The 17,473-nt window shown below is 49.3% G+C and overlaps 1 protein-coding gene across 2 annotated transcripts; it reads right to left on the reverse strand.

Annotated features, from left to right (window-relative positions):
- Window positions 1-433: 433 nt before the first annotated feature.
- Dedd2 (death effector domain containing 2) lies at window positions 434-17,420 on the reverse strand. 2 transcript variants are annotated; one of them, XM_015496780.2, is made up of 5 exons: window positions 17,268-17,420; window positions 16,298-16,664; window positions 14,722-14,844; window positions 10,709-10,849; window positions 434-1,662 (listed from the first exon to the last, which is right to left on the reverse strand). In XM_015496780.2, exons 2-5 carry the CDS (start codon window positions 16,623-16,625, stop codon window positions 1,271-1,273), a joined length of 984 nt encoding a protein of 327 aa, XP_015352266.1. In that variant the 5' UTR covers window positions 16,626-16,664; window positions 17,268-17,420; the 3' UTR covers window positions 434-1,270. The 2 variants fall into 2 exon arrangements, with proteins under 2 accessions (XP_015352266.1, XP_048646777.1); XM_048790820.1 differs by lacking the exon at window positions 17,268-17,420 and adding an exon at window positions 17,114-17,227.
- Window positions 17,421-17,473: the final 53 nt, after the last annotated feature.

Consider the following 17,473-nt stretch of genomic DNA (forward strand, 5'->3'; position numbering starts at 1 on the left):
ATCTCAGCAGCTCAGGAGGCTGAGACAGGAGGATTGAGAGTTCAAAGCCAGCCTCAGCAACTCAGTGAGACCCTGTCTCTAAACAAAATACAAAATAGGGCTGGGGATATGTGGCTCAGTGGTTGTATGCCCCTGATTTCAATCCTCGGTATCAAAAAAAAAAAAAGAAGAAAAAAAAATCCTGAGAACCCCCCAACAAGGGCATATAGGAACAAAAGCATGTGTGAACAGGTGAACAGGGTGGGGAGTTTATGACTCCAAAGCAGTATATTCCCTTCTTTGACAGATGAGGAAACTGAAGTCCATAGAGTGGGTCAAACCTATGGTTGCAGCTGGCAGATGATCCAACAGCCTGGTCATCCTCCAGCCCATACAGTGGGCCAGGAACACTCCTTCTCCCAGTACATCAAGAAAGAGTCCTAGAGAGCCTTGATGCCCACCTATGCCCTTTCCAGGGCAGTTTTATTGGTGACATTTGTAAAAGGTCTTCCCATCAGCCCCCAAGTGTTTGCTTTCCCTTTCCAAGAAGGTGACTGATTCTGGCCCTGGCCCCAAACACAACAGCAGACCTTGATCTGATGCTGCTACAAAACCCAAATGACACTCTGGGTAAGGGTCCAAGGGCGAGTCTGTGCCTAGCTCTGGGGAGCAGGAGAAAGAGAAGAGAACTGGGTCTGTGTGGGGACACCGGGCAGAGCCCTGGCTGGCTGAAGATGTGTGGGCAAGGTGAGCCGGCCCCATGGGCACCCCAGCTCCGGAGCCCACTAGTGTGGCTGAAGCCCAGGTAGGGGCGGTAAAATCAAAAATCCTGAGAAAGAAGCCCTTAGGCCAAAAAAGTATGTGGAGCAGGCCAGGGCAGGGGCCAAGGAAGATTTCCGAGGGGGCAGTGTGTGAGTGTGGATGTGTGTGTGCACTCATGCACGTGTGCGCAGACAGCCCAGGGCCACAGACACTATGTGCAAGGGGGGCTTTGGTGAGTGTGCAGCTATGCCCCCCACCCTTTGGAGCTCTGTAGGCCTGAGCCCTCAGCCTCCCAAGGCTAAGGGAACACACCTGGGGGTGGAGAGTTTGGGAAGGAACTTGGCTGGAAGTGGTTTAGGCCTCAGAACCCACATCCTGTAGGAGAGGCTGTCAAGGGGCCTGCTGTCCCGCTGCAGTCCTTAGAGCTGCTGGAGTGACAGTCTTCTAGGGGCAGAGATGGTCATCTTCTCAGGGGGAAAGATGGTCCGGAGACTCGGAGGAGGTGGGATCAGTCCTGCCTGATCCAAGATCAAGAGGCCTCCGTTGGGCGTCGTCCCCCCTCCTCTTCCATCAGCAACAAGCGGCGCCGGCCAGCCTCGTAGTCAGCCTCGTCCACACTGACCAGCAGGCGGACAGCCTCCCGGCCCACGGCCTCACGCAGGGCCTCAGTCAGGAACACGCCCCGAAGGGCCTGTAGCAGGGCACCACTCAGATAGTCACCCCAGAAGGCGTCCAGATAGGAGAGCTCTGAGAACTTGATGTCACACACCACAGAGCCCAGGTCCCTCGAGCGCAGCACTGCAGTGGCCTGCCCAAACACGTCCAACTGTCGTGCCAGTGCCTGGGGTCTCCGGGATGCCACGCCCTGCTCCAAGGCAGGCCCATGCTCACAGTACTCTGCTCGAACCCGGAGCCGTATGTCTGCAGGGGAAGGAGGGATCTGTCAGTGGGTGCCCACTGCCCGCCACCCTGGCACCCTTCTTCCCCTCCCTTCAGCCTCTTCCGGCAGGCCCTCTGCCCTGCCCTCTTCCAGAAGCCATACCTAAGGACTGTGAAGTTATAACCAAAATCACTTTGCTCCTTCCCAGATATAGGGTCCTTGCTACTCCCCAACCACCAGCGTTCTCCAGCTGAGCCCTGCCTCTCCCCAAGCCAGGGGTGCTCTCTTCCCAGAGCTCCCCAGGGCCCCCTCCCCCAATTCCTGCAGTCTTTACTCAAGCATCTTTTTCCCAGTGAGGCTCGCCTGACTGGCCTGTTACACTCCACCCACTGCCCCACCTCCCCAGGCACTGCCCCACCCAGCTCTTTTTCCCCAGGGTGTTTATCACCTTCTAACTTACTCCACAGGCCACTACTGAGCCATCATCCTTCTCCCCTAATGGGAGCTCCCTGAAGGAAGGGATCTGTTGTGTGTTTTGTTCACTGGTATATCCTTGTGGCACACAGTAGGCATTTGGTGTGAGTTGGTGAAGGAACCAATGCATGAACTAACAGACTTGCCTTCAGGCAACCAGCCTTGCACCACTTCTCAGAGAGAGAGTCCCAGGCTGCCCACACCTGCATCCTCTCAGCAGCTCCAGCAGGAGAGGAGCCTGAGCAGGCCTAGTGGGAGGTAGGCACTCTGGCCACAGAGGCGAAGATGGTGGTAGGCCTGGAGCTGCTGGGGGCTGCTGTGCCACCAACGAGGAGACCAAAGCTCACACAGGGCCAAGGATACAGAGGAAGATTCCAGAGTTTGTCATATGGTCAAAGAAGGATCATCAGGCACACTACGCCTAGGTTTTCAGTTACAATCAATTCCCCATCACACACTTTTTTTGGTGGTGCTGGGGATGGAACCCCGGGCCTCACACATGCTAAGTTAACGCTCTGCCACTGAGCTACATCCCCAGCCCTTTTATTTGTTTTTTATTTTGACAGGGTCTCATTAAGTTGGCAAGGCTGGCCTCAAACTGGTGTTGGCAATCCCCCCACCTCAATCTCCAGAGTAGCTGAGTAGCTGGGATCACCAGGCCCCACACCCAGGCACCATCAATTCTCTTTTTTGCTTAAACCAGTTTCAGTTGGACTTCTGTCATTTACAAATCTACCTTCATCTGCCCACATGAGGTGATAGGAAATGGGACATGGGACTTCTGAAGCTATCCCTACCAGCGAAAACTTGGGCATATCACCTCTCATGGCCATCTGAATCTCCACCTGTGAAGTGGGACTGGTAAACACTGCCAACCCTATACACACCCAGCACAGGGTTACTCCAGGACCAGCTGCATGCTAAGACAGCAGAGGCAGCAAACACTCAAGAGTGCTATCTGCTGGCACTATTCCCAGGGTCTGAATCATAAGATTAATCCGCAAAGGACCCTGGGAGACAGGGCCAATCAGCACCCCAATTTACAGATGAGGAAATGGAGGCCAAGAGAAATGAAGTGACTTGTCCCAGGTCATACTGCCAGGCAATCACAGTGTTTAACAAATAGCATTGAACCTCCTCTGCCCAGGGAGCAGGCTGCTAAGTTGAAGGATCTGATTCCAACCCAGGACCTTTAGGTGCTGCTGTGTGAACTGGGACAAGTCACAACCTCTCAAACCAGGACATAATCTCTTGCTGTGGAGAGCTGTTAAGAGAATTAAAAAGATAGCAACGGACAGAAAGAATAAGCTAGTAACATGCCTGGTGCCCAATGGGTGCTCTAACAATGACAGTTGCCTACTGCTATGCCATGCCAAGTGTCTGGCATCTGGGAATACAGCATTTAGCCCTGCAGGACAAGGGCTACTGCCAGCCCATTGAACAGATAAGGAAAGCAAAGCTCTGGGAAAGGAAGTCTCCTGCCATGGGCCCCCTTCACCTTTCACACAGTGTCAGCAGATAGCAGAAGAGTAGAAAGCAGGTCCCCTGCACACCAAGGCAACTTCTCACCCCACCCATTTCCTCCTCCCACCCCAAACCCCTTCCTCTTTCTGCCTCCAGGGGATCTCCATCCTCTCCACTCAAGGCCCAGGGAAGCTTCCCCTGCCCCAATCCCCAGGTCCTCCCATGGCCCTTTAGCCCATCCCCCTTTACCCTGAGGACCAGATAAACCCCCAGGGATTCATTCTTGACTCTGTAAATGCCTGGCTATGCCCTCAATGTGGGTGAGATCAGGGGGTTTCTAGGAACAGCACCTGCCCAAGGCCACACAGGGCAGGGCAGCAGCAGAGGCAGAGCCAGCTAGCAGAGTCGCACAGACCTGGAGGTGAGTCCCAGCTCTGCCACTCTCTAGCTCTGGGGCCTTGGGTATGTGACCTCACCTCTCTGAGCCTCAGTTTCCCCATCTGAAAAACATAAACAAACAAGAGGTCCCTGCTGCACTGTGGAGTCACGAGGATTAAATGAGGCAACTCACCAGTGACTTGGCCCGTGACACAGGAATGCCCCCAAAACAGGAACTACAGTTTCGACACTCACCTCTGTGGCCCCATGGCCCCTGCCCACACCCTCACCTCCCTTGCCTAGGTCCCTAAGCCCACTTCACCCTTCATCAACTCCCTCACTGCTATATTCTCCCATACCCTACCCTCCAGCCACAGCAAAGCACTCCCAGCATAGCCTCACTTCCTCACAGAACGGCCTGTCCCACCTCCTCTGCCCCCAACACCTCCACTCACTCACCAAGGCTAGTTTTCAGGGACCCCCTTTATCCTGCCCAGCTGATCAACTCCCAGCTCACCCTGCTCAGCCAGAATGTTAATGGCCCCATGTGGAAATCTATTCATACAGAGTGCCTGCCACATGGGGAACAGAGGACAAGGCCAGGGTAGGCTCATGAGTTCTCACTCAAAAGGTATTTACTGAGTACCATACACACAAGGGTAACATGAGGACCCTGCTGCAAGTGGGACAGAGAGATGTGCTGCCCGCAGTTGGGGATCACTCTCCGATGCCAGGCCCTGCCGCTGGCTTTTCCCTACCTTAGCCCACCTAATCATCTGGGCACTTTAAACATCCCTTTTTACACATAAAGAAATCCTTCATCAGAACACAGTCCGATCTCTGATGTGGAAAACAGGACGACGGTACAACGAGGGAACAGACAGAGGCTCCCACTGCTTTCCGGAGTGGCCACTCCACCCCAGCTTAGCCCTGAATCATGTGCTTTACATACAGCCTTTCCTCGACTCCGTACCAACACAACAACAGATGCCACTTCCATGATGTCTACCATGGGCTGCACATCCTCTCACCCTTTGGATCATACCACAACCTTATGAGGTGATGCTGTTGTTATTTTCTTTTTGCAGCTAGGGATACTGAGGCATAGAGGTTGAGTCAGCTGCTTAAGGCCAGAATTCCATCCAAGGGACGTGGCTCTAGAGCCCAAGTTCTTAACTACCCCATCCTGTTCACGGCCTCTCATGCATAATTAAAAGACATCCTAGGGCTGGGTTATAGCTCAGTGGCAGAGTGTTCGCCTACCAAGTGTGAGGCACTGGGTCCTCAGAACCACATAAATAAATTAATTAGTTAAAAAAATAAAATATTGTGTCCATCTACAACTAAAAAAAAAAAAAAAAAGACATCCTGAGGACCAAGGAAAGAATGATATAGAATGAGTTAAATTTAGACAGGATCATTTTTCCTCTGAAGAAAATGACACCTGAGGGGTTGGGGCTGTGGCTCAGCAGTAGAGCACTCGCCTAGCACATGTGAGGCTCTGGGTTCGATCCTCAACACCACAAATGAATTAATAAATAAAATAAAGGTATTTAAAAGGATGTAAGCGTAATATATATATATATATGTAAAAAAAAAAGAAAGAAAATGACACCTGAAGTAAAACTTATAAGGCGTTTTAGCCAGGAAAAAAGGAAAGAACGGCCTTCTTAGACGGAAGAGAGAAGCATGTACAAATCCGGGGAGGAAAATTCACTTGGGAGGCCCACAGGCCGAGGGGCTGGCGTGGCCAGAACATGGTAGAAGAGCACAGGTAGCAGACTCAGAGGTCTGGTCTCTCTCACCAGCGGAACACCATGTTTCTGGAGCCTCTGGAAATGACCTCACCTCTCTGTACTTCAGTGGTCTCCTTCCTAAAACAAGGCTCACCCCAGCACCTGTCCTCATGGGGCTACGGTGGGAATGACACAGCTGCAAAGTATAGCACTGAGTTCAGGTCTGGATGAAGGAAGGACGGCACTGCCCGACGCGGACACCACTCCAGCCACTCTGTAGAAGTGACAGTTGACAGCAACAGGGCCAGAGCCTCTGATGACTGTCCAGGATGGAAGCAATGGATGTGGAAAAATGTCGATGGACTGGTCCAGGTGTGGCAGTGAGGGGTGGGGCAGGATGAGCATCCATGTGACCTGGGCTGGGGGCTGGCTGGACTATTTCCAAGTTGGCAGCAGTGGGAAATGCTCCTGCCCCAGTAGGTCTAGGGGGATCTGCCCTCCTAGAGTGGAGAGTTGCTCCCGCTTTCTGTACTCAGGTGGTCCCCTGCACCTTCTTGGCCCCACCTGGCTCTAGGATCTCTCTTCTGGAGCAGAATGGAAGGCAGAAATGGGAGGGGTTTCACAGTGGGGCACCAGAGCGATCAAGGGAGCACATCCTGGGATAGGTGTTTGAGAACTCCAAAATGACCTTACTTGGGTCCTTTCTCTCAGAGTCCCTAGGGGGGTGGGATGGGAACAAAAAGGACCTGTATTCCCACGGCACTGGTACAGAGGCAACTAGCATCCTTCCATGGAAATAACCTTCCACTGCCTCTGCTGCCACCACATGAGGGCCAGCACCATGTGCTTCTGAACAGTGGGACCCCTCCCCACCCTCCTGGCTCCATAGCTGCCTCACTCTGGCTTCTTCCAGAGAAACAGTATCAAACATAAAGTTCTTCTCTACTGAACTAATGAACTGAAACAATAAGAAGCTGCTGGCCACTTCAAAGATAGAGAAGCAGCCACTGCCTGCTTCCTAACAGAATACCAACACCTAAAAGTAAGTCTGGGAATTAAAACATCAAACCAGAGCAAGCCTCTCCAGACCCAACTGCCTACGCCCAGGTCAGTGGACAGTGTCAAATCAGCCCTACCTCAGGATCCAACCAACCAAATCCAGTCTCAGGAAATACTGCAAGACAAATACTCTCAACAAATGATGCAAGAGGGCAAAGAGGAATAGCAGGGGATCCTAGAGATTTGGAGAGACTTCACAGAACCCACATTTATGAGCCAAGTGGAAATTTGAGCACTATTGAGATGTGTGACAGGAAAGAATTATCATTACTGATTTTTTTGGTGTGATAATGTTTTAAGGAATTGTTCTCTTTTATAGATACAGAGCAAAACATCTGCCAATAAAATAAAAAGACAGCTGGAATTGACTCCAAAACAACATGGCTCCTGAGACATCAGCCACAGCTAACAACTGCCAAAGCTTGGTGACAAGGTCCTGGGAGTTGTTTTACCAGTTGATTTGCTTTGGAATATTTTCCACAAAAATTCTGGGAGTGGGGGCAAGCAAAGCTGATCCTGCCATTCAAATTCTATAAGTGCTTTCCATAATTAAAAAAAAAGAAAAGAAAGAAAGAAAAAATGCAAAGACTTCAAGATCTGCCCTGTTCCTTTTCCTGTCCCTATCTTCCAAAAGTCTCCCCTTGGCTCCAGTCCCTGTCTTGCTAGCTTCCTTTCTATCCCTTAACTGCCACGGGCACACTTCTATACGGGTCTCTGTTCCTACTGTCCTCACCATCAGGAACACTTCCTGCCATCTAACTTGGGTTTCTCCTCCTGCCAGAACACACCTCAGTGAAGGCAGAGGACTCCCAGCCCTGCTGTGCCTAGCACATATTAAGACCTCCATGAATACATGCAGAATAAACAAATTAATAAATCCTAGTTTCAGCCTAGCTATGCCCCTGCCACTCAGACTAGTGACTTCCTTTCCCTCGGCGTGTTTCCTTCTTTGCAAAAGGGATGCGGCTCCCTCAGTGCTTGAGAATTCAAGGTCAGGCAGGCAACATGCAAAGCACAGTAGATGAGTCTGAGAGGCATGGAAGATCAGAGTTCCTATTATCTAAGCCTAGGATCCCTAAGTTTCCTTCTCACACTCTCAGACATTTAGGAGTTTAGTCTAGTTCTATTCCTCAGTAGAAGCAGTTCACTGCTGCCAATCCCCCCAAGTGTCACAGATTTGGAGGAACAAGAATGGCAAACCTCTTCTTCAATCAGGTCAGGAGGGGCTTCCTTCCACCTGTAGCACTGGGCCTTGTAGCCTCATTAAAGGTAAGGCATCCCATCTTTTCAGAGGGGAATCTGGGGCCCACATGGGGACAGCCTCACTCCAACCCCACCCTGCCTGGTGAGTCAGCAATCAGCCCTGTGTGCCCATCCCTGGCAATATCCAGCCACACCCTAGTTAATATCCTCCTGGCCTCAGGGAAGAGACCTGAAGCCTGGCCTGGCCTGCTCTTGTACTCCCCAAGGCAGTGACTCCCTCACCCACCCAGCCAGCTGGGTTGCTCTCTCTGGTAATTACTACCTGACTTGGAGGAGAGTCACCACCAGGCAGTCACCCCCGGAAGCCAGGAACTGTGTGAGGATGCAGGGCTGGCTCTGCTGCTGTTTATGCCTGCATCTAGCCAGATAATCTGCAGCCTCATCTATGAGGTTTGACACCCACCTGCCTGGAAAGCCACATGGGCACTAAGAGGAGCTAGCATGTGTCTTTCGTGGGCTGCAGCCAGCTCTGCAGATGGCAGGAGGAAGGACCCTCAAGGTGAGAGCCCTTGTGCATGAACAGCTGCCCCATATCTCCATGTCTACTTCCACCTGACCCAGCCCTGGCTTGAGCAGGCCACCAGCTTCTCCTGAGTTTCCCGATTTCCAGTATCCACATCAGCCTCCTCACCCCAATCCTTTCTCTGGTGCACTGGCTGATTCCTCTGCCCTCACCCTGCTGTGAGGTTGCCGGGGGCTCCCTCCTGGCATCATCTGGTCCCAGCCCCTGTATAGGGGTGCTCTGTCAGGCCCAACAGCATGTATGGCTCTTTGTCCCCTCCCTGGCTTTTCAATTCCTCAGAGCACTCACCACCAGCTGTCATTACATGATACGCTGATGTATTTGCAAGTTATCTGTCTGGCCCATTATCATGTAAAAAAGTCCTCAAAGCTAGAATCTTCTCCATCTCTATGCCTAGACCAGTGCCTGGCATAGAGATTATGCTCAATAATAAAAACCAGGTGAAGGAGTTAGCAAATGAACGTGTCTGGGGCTCCCACCAACCCCAGAATAAAGTCTAAACCTCCAGAGCCTCACCTACCTCCTTTCCACTGCTCCTATCACAAATCTTTTTTTTTTTTTAGATGTTGATAGAAGTTTATTTTATTCACTTATTTATATGTATGCTAAGATTTGAACCCAGTGCCTCACATGTCAGGCAAGTGCTGTACCACTGAGCTCCAGCCCCAATCCCAGAATCTTTTCTCCTGGACTCACCCTGTCTACATCCTACTGTGGACACTCGGTACTTTGGGGTCACTGCCAGGAATGCCCTTCTCAGCTCCTCTCTTCCAGCATCCTTTACCTCGTCCTGCAGGTGGTACCTCCCCAAGGCTGGTCAGAGGGATCCCCTGCACACCCTAGCATCCCTGTACTCACACTATATGGCACCTGTCACCATCAGCCCGGCTGCCACATCCCTCATCTGTCTCCCCTGCAGCCTGGGAACACAGCTTGTGTGATTTGATCCCCTCTTTTCCCTGGGCTTGTCCAACTAAAAGAAGGGAGTCCCACAAAGAAGGGTAGGGATGGTCAATGGCTACATCTTCTCCACAGGACCAGGTAAACTTCTCATGAGCAAGTCATGAGAGTCTCCACAGCAGCACCCCTCCCTGACATCTCACTCACCTGTTATCTGCAGTAGGCCCTATGTCCAAAATATTACCTTGATTCCTTGGCCCACCCCTTCTCACCCTCTCCAACCTGACTACCCCAGGCAGACCTCTGACCTCCTCCCTAACAGGCTGCAGACCCTGTTCACTCATTTTCCAGCTTCCACGTTACTTGATGCACTAAACAGGCACTCAAGAGAGCATGTTCTAGAAGCCCAGCTGTAAGCCCTGTGCACTACAACTCCCTCACTGAATTTCCAGATGAAGTTAAGAGTACCTTGAAAAAAGGCATCAGGTCACATTACTCTCTTGCTTAAAACGCTTTGACAACCCTAGAAGCAAAGACAAAAATCCACACTCCACTCTGCCCTGTGGCTTGCTGGTTCTTCCACTTGTTCCTTTCTCTTCATAGCACCTATCATCCTCTAAAGTGATTCTCAGTTCCACAGGTTTGTCACCTGATTGCAGGATCAACTGCACAAGGGCAGGACTGCCCTACTGCATTACTGCCCAAAGCCCAGCAACAGCAACACTAAGAGCAACTTCACCAGCACGTGCCTTGGGCCAAGCACTATTCCAAGCAGATTATTCAGTTAGCTCATCTTTTCTCATAATTCCAATCAGGATCCTTATTAGCCTTGCTTTATTACAGATGTGCAACCAGGCCCCAAGAAATTCAGGCAACTACCCAGGGTCAGACAGCTTGTTTAAATGTTAAGGCTAGTTTGTGACTCAGGCAGCCTGAACTGGGGTCCTAGTTTTACTACCTCTGCAATATACACCACTGCACAAGATGACTGTCAGAAAAGTAATCCCTATAGGTGTTTGCTGAATAAACAAATGAAACTGGGGCAGAGGGCTGTCATGGAAGGTTTCCTGGAGGAGGTGGCATGTGATTTGATCTCAACTGCAGGCAGGATATAGAAGAGCAAGATGGCAACAGAAAAAGCAAAAATTACACTGCTGAATGGTGGCTGAGCTGCTGCCCATCTGCCAGGTGTGTCATGCTCCAGACAAACGCCTGTCTGTCCTACCCTCCAACCCCACAGCCTGCTCTGGGCACTGTGTACATGCATTCCCAAGACTCACGGACACATACCACAGGTCACTTTGCCTTCTGATGTAGACCTGGCTGGCTCCTGCTGCTGCTGAGGGGTGGCTGGACCCCCTCTCCGCCGCCGCCTGGCACCACCACTAGGCCGGCCCCGACTCCGACGCTGCCGCTTGGTTGGAGGGGAGCCTGAGGACAGACAGAGGGAACAACTGCTGAGGACCAGGATGACAGGCAGGATGCCAAGGTGGGTGCCCAGGAGGAGCTCTAGGTCACTGTGGGTAGTACGAGCTCCTGAAGAGCCCCTCTAGAAGTGGCCCTGTCTACAAGATAGAGGTACCACCTATCATCACCTGGAAGGCAGACACCCTTCCACCTAGCAACTCCCCACCACCTAGCAAGCCCTGCCAGGTCTGACCCCAGAGAAGCCCCAGTGCACTCACACCAGGGAACAGACACGACAATGGACACTGGGCATCATTTCACAATCACAAAAGCCTGAAAACAACACTAGGGTCTAACGAGAAAAGGAATGGCTTCTAGGATAGATTGTTGAGGGAATAAAGCAAGGCGCAAAATAAATGTACCATTTTGCATAAAAAAGTAGAAGAAATAAGCTGGGCAGGCTCACACCTGTAATCCCAGTGACTTGGAGGCTGAGGCAGGAGGAGGTTTGAGGACAGCCTGGGCAACTTGCAAGACCCTGTCTTAAAATAAAATTTAAAAAACGCTTAAAATAAAAATTTTTTATTTAAAATACAATTTAAAAGGTAGCCAGATGTGGTGGCATACGCCTGCAATCCCAGCAACTCGGGAGGATCTTAAGTTCAAGGCCAGCCTCAGCAACTTAGGGAGTCTCTGTCTCAAAAAATAAAAAGGCCTGGGGGATGTAATTCAGTGGTAAAATACCCCTGGATTAAATCCCCAGTACCCATCCCCCCACAGAAAAAAAAAAGGAAATAAAAATATACATGTTATATGTATTACTTTTTGCAAAATAAAGCACTGGAAGAACACATTGGAAATAAATCAAATTGGCTATAAACTACTTATGGGAGGCAAGGATAGACATGACTTTGTTTCTGAAATATTTAGAACTGAACTCAAGGTACTCTCTCAGACTTTTTCCTTTTTTTTTTTTTTTTTTGGTGGTGGTGCTAGGGATTGAACCCAGGGCCTTGTGCATAAGAGGCAGGCACTCTACCAACTGAGCTATAGCCCCAGTCCCTCCTGGTTAAATATTGAAGCTGGCTGAACTTATGATCCTTCTGCTTCAGCCTCCTGAGTAGCTGAGAATGCAGGTGTGCACCACCATGCCCACTCTATTTTATTTTCTGTGGTAGGCAAGAGCTCTAAAAACCAGCTACATTCTCAGTCCTTTTTTAAATTTTTAAAGAGGATCAAATTGTCCAGGCTGGCCTCAGATTTTCAATCCTCCTGCTTCAGCATCTGGGGTTGCTGGGATTACAGGTGGGAACCATCCATCTGGCTAAAAATGATACTTCTAATGATACTTTTTAAAAACATACTTTAGTTTTTCCTTTCAGCCATGTAACTATCTTACACACTCAAAAAGTTAAGAAGAAACAAACTACAAAATTATGTCAAATTAATTTTCTTCTGTCTCTCTCAAAGAAATAAATGAACCTAACTGTATACATGATTGGTAACATACCAATACTCAGAGGAAAAATTATTTCAAGAAACTTGGAAGAACTCTCTGTGGGAAATGATCAAAGAACAAAAAGAATCACAAACAAATCTCCATCCCCTAGTACTGTGGATCAAACCCAGGGGTGCATTACCTCTGAGCTTTACATATATCCCCACCTCTTTTTATTTTGAAACAGGTCTCACTAAATTGCTTAGGGCCTCGTGAAATTGCTGAGGCTGACCTCAAACTTTTGCAATCCTCCTGCCTCAGTCTCCCAAGTTGCTGAATTATAGGCATGTGCAAACAAATCTTACATTTCATTCAGGAAATAAAGACAGCAGTGATATTGATTTTATAATTTTGATGTTACTTTATTATTGCAAATAAAACAAATACATCTATATCTAAATGTGCTAAAAACCAATATTTCCATATTAAAAATTCCTTATAATGTTAATTTCAAATTGAAAAATATTAGAGGGAACTTTTCTATTTTTTATTTATTTTTATGATATTAGGGATTGAACCCAGGACTTCACGCTTGCTAGATAAGCACACCACCATAACCTACATCCCCAGCCATTTCTGTTTTTAAGAAAAGGTCTCTCTAAATTGCTCAGGCAGACCTCAAACTTAGAATCCTCCTGCCTCGGCCTCCCAAGAAGTGCATACCTATAATGCTAGCAACAGGCTGAAGCAGAAGGATCACAAGTTTGAAGACAACTTAATGAGACCCTGTCTTAAAATTTTAAAAAGGCTGGAGAAGTAGCTCAGGGCAGAGCGCTTGCTTAGCCCCTCACCACACACACAAAAAGAAACCAGGCTCTTTGAAAATCAGCTGATTCTAGGGCCAGGGAAAGGAACATTCAAGGTAAGCCCAGGACATCTTGCAGTGTCACAAGGCTGGAAACATTCAAAGAATGATGGAGACATGGCAAAAGAGGGTAGCCAATTTGAACCTTGGGAAGAATGACTAATTGACTATAACAAAGTAAATGAAAAAGAGAGAGAGACAGAAGAAAAACACTCTTGAAAGAATCCATTTAATAGAGAGAAAAAAAGAATTAGAAAATCACCATTTTACAAATACCAACATGAAAACTAGTTTCAGGCAGGGCTCACCCACAAATACTAAACTCACTGGGGAAATAGCATGTGTGCCAAAGTATCATCTCAGATTATTTAACTGTAAAATAAAAGGAAAGAAATGTTGATTTACAACAAATAAATACAGAAGCTATCACCTTAACCAAGTGATCAAATTTTCCCCACTCACAAAGGGGGACCAGACCTTACATGCCCCATGATGTACTCTAATATAAAGGAGATAGCACCAACCATGGAAAATTCATGTCAAAATATAACCTGAATCTAACTAAGCCTCCAGACCTAATTCCCACTTCACAGAAAATAGGGGTTAGAGGAACAATTAAATGATAACATCAAGAAATAATCAGACACATCAAGAAACAAACATTCTACAAAACAATCAGCCTGGTAGGGTTGACAAGACAGGAAAGAAAAAGGTGGGCTGAGGATGTGCCTTAGAAACTACTCATGCATGAGGCCCTGGTTTCTTCCCCAGCACCAATTAAAATAAAAACTCTGGGCTGGGGATGTCACTCAGCGGTACAAACACTTGTCTAGCATGTGCCAGGCCCTGGGTGCTATCCCCAGTACCACCAAAAAGAAAGGTCTGGGTATAGAATAAGTTTTTATTCAACAGCAAGAAATTAAAAAGCCCTAAAAATTGCACGTATAACAACTCAATCATGACTGGATCCTGGAAGCTGAGATGATCTTAATGGATTTGGAAATGAACCATTAGGATATCTGAGAATTAGTAATTATTTTCTGAGTTACAATTATGGCCTTCAGGTCAGTATCCTTATTGCGATGCCTGCTGACTTCAGAGTAAACCTACTGATGTAATTTACATTCAAAGAATTTTACAACAAACTCAGAATTATATATCACACAACGTGGGGGTGGGGATGTTACCACTAAATCTAAATGATGATGTTCAGAACTAACCTTTCAACTCTTCTGCATCTTTAAAATTTTACATAATAAAAAAAAAATCAAGAGGGAAAAGTTCAATTGAATCAATAAATTTGGGCATGGCAAGTAAACCAACTGGAGGCACTAAATGTGAACACATCTCAGAATCACATCCAGCTCCGATAGCCAGGTATAGAAGGATACCCACAACATGAAACCATTTAAAATGTGAAACAACTCTGTGTGTAGCTTCAGAATACAAGCTCCTTCCTATAGCTATAATAAACAGACACACTTCAAAAACAAGGCAGAACCACCCCTCAGGCCACATCCTTGATGGGCCAGGGTTGGGGAGGCTTATCAGGAAGAAAGGGACACTGCCACTGTGCCCACCCAGAGGGCTCACCTGTGTCCCATTGGCCCTGCTGAGAATCTGAAGAACTGCTCGACTGCCGCCGACGCCGGCAGTTGCCCTCTGTCCTTTTTGAAGAAGAGCTGGAGGTGCCAAAGCTGTAGCGCTCTGGGGACACTGGGGGAAAAGAACAAAATTAACATTCATAGCCTTCTGTTCTTCCCAGGCCCAGCCCCAATTCCCATCCCTGGAAAAACTCCTGGACCACAAGGTACCTGAGTATCCCAGAGGTCAGATCCAAACACCCACTGTTTCTCAAACACCTCCTGCCCAGAAGTCATTCAGACACCTTCTGAGACAGAGGACTCATCACCTTCTAAAGCTGCCCAACCTACATCTTCAGCAGCTCCAACTGTCATGCAGCCTTGCGATGGTCCCTTGCCCCCCATCAACTGTCTCTACACCCTGAAGTTTCAAAAAGCAAGCAGAACTCTACAGTTCCTCAAATCATCTTTTCTAGAGCCTGACCCTCATAGTTTAAAAAACAAAACAAACACACAAAAAAAATTGTCAATTCTTCCTTAGAGGTGCCTTTCTCCTGGTGATCCCAAACTCACAGGCCCATAATGCCACCCTTTCCAACTCAGCCACTACACCTCTAGTAATCCAACCAAGGGCCCAATAGCCTATTTATGCACTTGGCTCCTAGCAGCCTGAAACCCTCCAGCAACTCACTTGCTTAGAACTGTTCTCCTTTCCTCCCAAGGACCAAAACTCTAAAAAGGGCCAGCCAGGTTTGAATTCTGGCTACCACACTTTCTAGCTACATTATATACTAGCCCCTTTGGGATGTGTGTCTTCTCACTTACCTCTCCATCCCTGCTTGGGTGACCTCTCCATTTCTGCCACTAGCTATTGATGATGCCAACCTCTTGCTATGTCAAGGCTTGGATATTTGCCTTTCTCTCTGCCTGAGACTTTCTGCCCTGATAGCTATGCTTGCTGGAGTGTAGCCTCAGTTCATCATCTCAAAAAGATCTTCTCCAGCACCTAATCTAAGGCAACCTGGCTTCACTGCATGGCACTTCCCGCTCTATCCCATTTTCTTGTTTTCATCTATAAATCCATCTGAAAATTCATCACTTGCTTATTTTAGTGTCTGATTCCCCCACTAAATATATACTTCACAGAATAAATACCTTTGCTCCATCATCTTATATCCTCTGTGCCCAGAACACAGGATTCAGTTCTAATATGTGGCAAGCTGCTTAACTTTTCTGAACCTATTGTCTTTCCAGTACAGTGGGGTCAGTTGCAGAACTTCCTCTGGGATTACTGGGAGGATATAAGGTGACAGTTAATATGAAGAGCTTACGACTTCACCTGGCTTGCCCTCCACAAACAGTTGTAATAATCATTATTGATGTACCCAAAATTCACAAGCTCACTCCTCCCTAAGCCATGCCTCCCTCATCTTATTTCTCATTGATACTCTGGGAAGTGAGGGAGTAGAATAGAACATACAGTCTGATGTGGTACTATTCATGTCAGGGCACTAACACGGGCCCAGCCCAAGAGGAGCAAGGTCCTTCCCCCACCGGAAGTCTGGCACCTTCCCATTCAACCTTACCTGGCCGGCGCCGCTTGCGCGCCAGGTGCGGAAGCAGGTCCTGTCGGGCCAGCACGCGCAGGAGTTGGCCCAGCAGCCGCAGGTTGCTCTCGTCGCACTGTCCGCGGCGCTCCAGCTCCAGAAGCAGTTCCAGGCCGCTGCGGGCGCGGGCCAGGCCGCCGGCGGCGCCGGGGGCCTCATCCAGCAGAAAAGCCAGGAGCTCCAGTTCGCACTCGGTCAGCTGCCCGCCCACCACCTCGAACATACGGTGAAGGGACAGCATGCCATAGTAGTCCAAGCACTCGTCCTCCTCCCAGCTCGGGGCCAGGGTCGACCCGGACAGCGCCATTCCCGGGGGAGGGATGCGGAACAAGCTCAGAACCAGGGCCTAAAACCCACCACAGGGAAGACATAGTGGTCAGAGACGCGGCGGCCTGGACTTGACACTGGCCAATGCCTGTCTCCCCACCAGCTCCCGGACCGGCCGGACAGGGCCATCCCCAACCATCTTAGCGTCCCCCTCCCAGGAAGTGGTATCTTCCGAGGTACCCTAGTAACAGAGAGAGACGCCAGACCTCGGTGGTCCTCGGATCAGTCGGGCCAGCCAAGCCCAAACGCCCCTCCCCAGGTGGTATGTTCCAAAATAGCCTCCCCACCGACCAAAGTAATTAGGCCCAAACAAGCCTCTAGGCCCATGCCAGGGCACCTTATCTACGGCACTGGGACTCTGAATAGTAAATATCCGGTTGTGGTCCTTGGCTCTATCTACTGATACCGTCCAATTAGTCCCACCACTCCACCCAGCAGGTACCGTAGAAAGTGACCCTCTGCACCTACAAGTGGGAGCGACCAAGGCAGTCTTCTGCTTCACCCAGGTAAAACTGTCTGACCCGACCCCTCTCCTTTTAAGGGCGGTTCCGCCCTCTCCCCAGCGCCTAAGTGGTTTCGTCTACCCGCCATCAATCGCCCTTAGGCCTCTCTGGATCCTCACCGGATTCCGGCGTCCGATGACTCCAGGGCGACGGCCGCAGCCACTTGTTTTGGATCTTTCTGGCACCTTCTCTATTATTACGCCTGCGTCACCTCGCTCCTCCTCCTTCCCCAACTCGCGCAGGTGCGACCGCCACGCCCCTTAGGCGCAAGCGCAGAAAGAAACCATCAAGCCCCACCCCTCCTGGGCCACCTAACCCGCCCCCA

Source organism: Marmota marmota, unplaced genomic scaffold (assembly GCF_001458135.2).
Source record: "Marmota marmota marmota unplaced genomic scaffold, marMar, whole genome shotgun sequence".
NCBI classification, from domain to species: domain Eukaryota; kingdom Metazoa; phylum Chordata; class Mammalia; order Rodentia; family Sciuridae; genus Marmota; species Marmota marmota.

Coding starts and splice junctions, on each gene's coding strand:
- Dedd2 (XM_015496780.2), bottom strand. CDS start 16,625: ATGGCGCTGTCCGGGTCGACCCTGGCCCCGAGCTGGGAGGAGGACGAG. Junction 14,845..16,297: donor GCGCAAGCGGCGCCGGCCAG/GTAAGGTTGAAT, acceptor CTTTTCCCCCAG/TGTCCCCAGAGCGCTACAGC. Junction 1,663..10,708: donor AGAAGGCAAAGTGACCTGTG/GTATGTGTCCGT, acceptor CTTCCCCTGCAG/ACATACGGCTCCGGGTTCGA.